The sequence below is a fragment of the Emydura macquarii genome, unplaced genomic scaffold (assembly GCF_026122565.2).
Source record: "Emydura macquarii macquarii isolate MOO-44397 ecotype Brisbane River unplaced genomic scaffold, CSIRO-AGI_Emac_v2 contig_1253, whole genome shotgun sequence".
Taxonomy (NCBI): Eukaryota; Metazoa; Chordata; order Testudines; family Chelidae; genus Emydura; species Emydura macquarii.
This window is the reverse complement of record NW_027131390.1, coordinates 19,963,080-19,969,140: the sequence shown is the minus strand read 5'-3', so window position 1 is coordinate 19,969,140 and position 6,061 is coordinate 19,963,080. Positions and strand designations below refer to the sequence as shown.

At 42.4% G+C, this 6,061-nt stretch overlaps 1 protein-coding gene across 1 annotated transcript; it reads right to left on the bottom strand.

Annotated features, from left to right (window-relative positions):
- Nucleotides 1–231: 231 nt before the first annotated feature.
- Nucleotides 232–4,870, bottom strand: LOC137153934 (protein shisa-1-like). The gene is made up of 2 exons (XM_067549725.1): nt 4,283–4,870; nt 232–2,636 (listed from the first exon to the last, which is right to left on the bottom strand). The coding sequence occupies exons 1-2, from the start codon at nt 4,530–4,532 to the stop codon at nt 2,149–2,151; spliced, it is 738 nt and encodes a 245-aa protein (XP_067405826.1). The 5' UTR covers nt 4,533–4,870; the 3' UTR covers nt 232–2,148.
- Between the last annotated feature and the right edge of the window lie 1,191 nt (nt 4,871–6,061).

The following is a 6,061-nucleotide window of genomic DNA, read 5'->3' as shown; positions in this document are numbered from 1 at the left end:
AATAGGCATTTAGTTAAAGCTATATGTTACTATTCGTATCACACCAGCTTGGGTGCTGTGACATACAATATGTGGTAAAAATAGGTCCTCAGTTACTTTCAGTGACAGGGCTTTGAATGACATGAGAAAGTAGACTCAGTCTCCCTCAGCTCAGTTAAGTTTTGGTTGGTACTTTATATTGGTGGTCTCCTCTCTTCATCCTAATTTAAAAAAAAAACAACAGATAACTAATTTTGAGTAAACTCAAAATGCTTCATGGCATGTAAACATTTATTATTTCTTTTCCTATACAGCACACAAAATAGGCCTGAAGTTACATCCCTTACAGCAAACTTTGATATGCTGGTCCCAATTTCCCCTTCTCGTACGCTACTGTAAATCCATTAATTTCAGGGGAAATACTCCTGATTTACACCAGTGCAAATGAGGGGAAAATCGAGTCTACTATTTTACCAGGGTGCATTGGTTCTCCCATTACAAGCCAGGGTGCTAAGAGATGTGTGTGCCCTTTTTAGTATCTATATGATGGAATATATTACATAATAAAATTAAATGTGAGATGTTTCCACCTCAAGAACAAATACAAATATTCTGATAGATTTTATGTTTACCAAATAGATTATTTAGCCCCATCTGCTTCCAAGGGAAGTCTCCAAAGCCTCTTTATTATGCAGATTTTAAGATTCGGACCAACTAATTGAAGATTAAGTTCTCATTTCTGACACACACAACTTCAATCTTTGGCATCTGCTCCTACTGGCAATGTCTGTGGAGTTATTTTAATGTGCCTCTGGTGTAATTACTCTTCCGTTTCTTTGACCAATGGAAGTATTAGACACTCCAGCATAAGGAATCAACATATTTTGTCAACCTCTTCATATCAGCATCCTGCTGTTAATTCCTGCTGTGAAGGATGGCTGCAGTTAGGCAGTGTACATCTGAAAATAATTCCTTGTTGACAGTGCAAACAGTATTTTAAGTCAAAATAGGGATTTCTTGAATAATCTTTAGAAGATAAACAAAAAGGAAGTAGTGTTATATGAGTGGAGAGTCTAGCCACATTTCACTCCTTTTTCTCACTCAGTTATAAAAAAAGCCTTTTCATAATGTCTTATAATCAGTTAATATGTCTATTTTTGTATATGTTGCATAACTAGAGCTACACCAAACCATTATAATATGAGAGAGCAACAAATACTCCATAACACATTTATTTTTTCCAAGTATCTGTATAGAGAAAAGGTGCATTTTACAAAAAGTTTTGGCCTAAAAGCTGCTCCTGTAGCAGCACTTAACTGACAGCTCTTCAGCAGCAGTTCAGTCCAGTCAATTTGGAAAAAACAAAACAAAAACAGTTTAAGTAGTTTCAGGTACTCCACCTGCCCTATTGTCTCTCTGCCAACTTGTGCTTTTATAGTCATTCGCATTTTCTGATTATGTTATTTTGTTCCCTATTGGTATGGGCCCAGGCAAACAACAAGGGAACTGACTCTACAATACAGATTAAACAGTGAAACTGACTATGAATACTGCTAATAAATGCACAGTATAGTCACAGTAAAAGAGGAAGACAAGACTTTCCCTTCCCCTCTAATCCCTTTTGGGTTAGAATAAGCTTGTCTTGTAACAGATGTAGATAAATATTCAGGCAAAAACATGATTTGACAGGGTCCTTTTAAGAAAAAACTCTAGTTTTTAATTAGAGAAACCACTCTCTACAAGCCATTTTAAATATAATGCAAAATTATTTTATTAAGATGGCAGAATGGCTAAAGCATTTGGTAATGGGTAACAGAGCCCTGTAGGTAGCTGGGTTCAAATTCAACCTGGGTTAGTAACTGATGAAGAGTTCCAAGATCTGCTGGCTGACTGTCTATGTGACGGAATATGGCAATCTTCCTCCAGTTCCTAAAGGGCAGCTGACCACAATTAAAAATCTCACCAGGATTAGCTCTGCCATTAGAAAAACATACCAAGAAATGCATGAACCATAGCAACTGAACCTGAGCCCCAATGTAGCAAAACTTTTAGGTTAAACGATTAAAACAAGACCCATTTTTCCCAAATAATATAATAATATTTGTTACTTTGTCCAAAAAGCACCCTACATTTTTACAATATGGAATTCTGCAGTTACAAGTCATCTTCTTAGACATGAACTCCTGAGTACATTGTTTGGTCACCATGCCTGGCATTTATAGGCAAATTATAGTAAGAAGTTTGTCCATAAACTGCCCTATTAAGGAAAGATGCTGGAGTCGTTATAATAATATGATCAATTGGTATTCCATAATTAGTACATGGAGGCTGCAAAAGAGGTCCACTGGTTGATGTAAGGGGCAGGAACTGGGTTCTGTGAGAGGACTCTATGATTGGAAAAGGTAGAGCTGTGCTCATGCCGATGTTATTGGTCTGAAGATGACCACCCAAGGAGCAACTGGTTGTTGAGCTGGAACTGGAGAGCCAAGGAGGAGCAGCAGCTTCCAGCAGCGGACTCTGGACTGGTGCAGTTCCATTTTGCTGCTCCTCATCCTCGGGTTTCAGGCATCTATAGCAGCAAATACCAATGAAGGCCCCAATGATAATGAAAGCCACAAATATGGACCCAACAAGGAGGAAAGGTAAGTACATGGGCACTGGAAATGGAGAATACAGAGAGGTAAGTCAGTCATTTAGTATTTACCAAGGCCTTCATTTACAGACATTTCCCTCGTGCTCTCATGGCTCATACACAGCAGTTTAATTAAATCTTTAAAACATTACCACAAAGGCTTGCACCCAACCAGCAAGAGCTCTAAGCCCTTTAACTCTCCAAATGAATAGCAGGACCAAGAAGGCTCTTGCCAATGAGAAACTAGAATGAAGTCTTTGTCTAAGCCAGAGGTGCCATTGCCTTTCCAAATTATGTCCATCATAATTTAAACCTGCACAGAGACTGCTTTTGAGACTAATATGCTGACCTGATAGCATTTCACACCTATTGTTCTCAAGTATAAGTGACAACACAAGATGGAAAGGACCAGAGAATTTGGCCAGAACTGATTTACTGTATTGAATTAGCATTGAATGTCATGTAGAATCTACCAGTACAGGAATGGAGTTTAGAGACGGAGGCTAAGCAATCCCAATTTTTACAAACCAGAAATTTACCATTTTGAGAAACTTGTAAGGAATCAAAGGCTTTGAGCACCCAGCACATTAGCAGTCACAGCAGCCAGCATTATGCTTTCTTCATCTTGGGACATAAACCATAGAGCTGTGGCTCAAAGGCTTTTTGGTGCCTGGTCAGTCCTTCACATTTACACTAAGCCCCTAAACTCTAAACAAGAAGAACCGCAGCTGAAGCTGCTAAGTTTTGCCTGGTTTCCACCTGATATCATCCATTGGCTCTGGTCTGCAAACCTGGCCAAGTTTGAATCACTAGAATTTAGTCTAAGGCATCCTGGTTCCCTCACACTCAGCTCTGCCTATAGATCACCCATTTCTCTTCACCCACTCCAGACAGTATCTTAAGGCTTGTCTACACTTGGAGGGAGTTTCTGATTAAAGCAGGGTCTGAATTTAAAGTGCAACAGCTATTCCTGAACGCCTCCAGGAGTTTCGGTTAAGCTGAACAGGAACAAGGCACTCATTCCAGAATAAGTGTGTCCATAGTTTAAAGTTAGTCAGGAGCACTTAACCAGGGACAACTCCATGAATAGACTAGCCATTAATTAGCAAAGTCTAATGCCCAGGCAGCTTTCTACTAATACCAGATATGGGCTACTTTGCATTCTACAGGGGAATTAGCCTTCCATTTTAAAACCATGGGGGGCAGAAATACTCTTCTTTACTCACTCGCTATAGACCAGGGGTAGTCAATTATTTTTTGTCAAGGTCCAAATTTCTTGGTCAAGATATAGTCAGGTCCAGACTCTAGAGAAAATAATAAAAAACCCAACAATAATAAGTAAATAAAAAGATTTTGGGGTCTGTTCAAAAGCATATAATAGTCCGAATTTGGCCCACAGTCTGTCTATTGACTACCCCTGCTATAGACTGTTCGCCTTTAATCAGGGTCTCACCATAGGTCAAGTTGTCTGGAGTGCTAAAGGGGGAGCAGGCTTGAGTTGAGCAGCTGGAGCTTTGATGGTGGTGAAGAGGGGGATTAGATGTGGAGTTGTAAAGGGAGGTTTTGGGGTGGTGGATCAAAAAACTTCCCGTCTCCCTACAGTGCACTGCAGAACCCAGGTTTCTGATGAAGTCCATCCTTTATCCTGCACATGCAAGAGGATCCTGTTACCTGATGGAGGCTTGGGGCTGGTCTGATGATGGTCACTAGGACACAAGCCTTGGTCCAGCTGGGCCTCTCTGGTTGAGCAGCAGTAGCGCAGGTTGCAGGTGCCACAGCACAGAGTAGCCTCTGGGCTGTCATAGAGCTCTGGGCACTGGAAGCCCCTGTGCCAGAGCTGTGAGCTGTCTGCCCAGCCATGGCAGTGCTCTTCATCCTGCCCAGAAGTGTCCTCCAGGACACACAATGGTCCCCTCTCCATGGCACAGACACCTCCGAGATTCCTGTCTTTCACCCCCTCCTTAAGAGGGCTCAAACTGGAGACCTCCCTGGCCTGTCCCTTGGTTAGTCCACGTACCTGCTCTGCACCCCTCAGTCGCTTAGGGCACCCCCTTGCAGCTCAAGCCAGGCTGCCTCCCCTTTCTGTTAGCCACCAGGGTGATCCTGCACCCCAGTCAGGCCACCCAGGATGTATGGCTGCCACCTCCTCCTTCAGACAGTCTGAGCTGTCTGCGCTGCCTTCCCACTGGTGGCCTCCTGGTGTAAAGCTCTGCTCTTCTACTCTGCTCAGCTCAGAACAGGAGGTTTCATCCCCTGTCAGTGACCTGCCTCCAATTCTCTCCCCCCTCCCTCCCACCCAAAAACAAACAAGAACCCACTCCATTTGAAACCATCCTCAGTTCCTCCTATCCTATCTACCCCACCCCCTCATTTCCCATCCTAAACTCCAGCAGGGAACAGCCACTAGTTCCTGCTGGAGATGGCACATCTCACACACTTGATTAGGCAATATCACTAACAAGGGCATAGTTAGCCATCACTAAAGTGTGTGAGATACAACAAGCACAGGGCTGGCCCCTTAGCAAAGATCCATTCCCTCAGGGGCCTGCAGATAAGCTGAGGTGTCAGAGGCAGGAAGCTGGGGAGTAAGCAAAAACAATGCATGATGACAAGTGAGAAATTAAATTTCACAAGCAGAGGGAAAGCACATCTACTGTCAGCTTCCAGAGGGCTCTTTAGTGTAATTGGTACAAATTGCTAAGGGACGATTGTATAACACCATGGAATATAAGCCACTGTTTGCCTTGTTTAATGTGGATAATCAAATATGTAAATATACAGAACAGGATTTTGTTGAAAAAGTGTTGGCAAAATACATCTTGAGAGGCCTATTTTTCCGAATACTACCAAAGCAGTGATATTTTCTGTCCATTGTTAAAGATATGGAGGCTTAAACTTGCAATGAACCATCCACAAATCTGCCTCACAAAGCTCAGAGCAATCCATGAATTCAAAGCCCATTCAATGGTACAAGATGCACATTTTAAGAAGCCCTAGGTCACATTTACATAGGAAAAATCTGTGTTGCCAAGACCCTATTACAACACAGGACTGCCTGGTTAGTCTTTCATTGTAAATAGGAAAAGACCATGCTTTGCCTCTGGAATTGTCTTCGTTAGGGATTTAGCCTCCACTGATGTAGCTCTACTAGGGCAAACCCTAGTGTAGACGACAGAAGCAAACCCCTTGTGTTTGGTGACCAGTGTCCCTCCAATTACATTGGTAGCTAAAGCCCAGATCCACAAAGGTATTTAGGCTCCTAATTTCCATTGATTTCAGGGGAAGCTAGGAGCTTCAATACTTTTGCAGATCGAGATCTAAACAATGTAGACAAGATCTATGTTCCTGAACAGTGCTAAAGCCCTGCAAAACTTCAAGGCCCTGATCCTGCAAACACTTAAGCACATGGTCGTAGATGAGGAGGGAACTACGTGGGGTCAAGATCCTGAG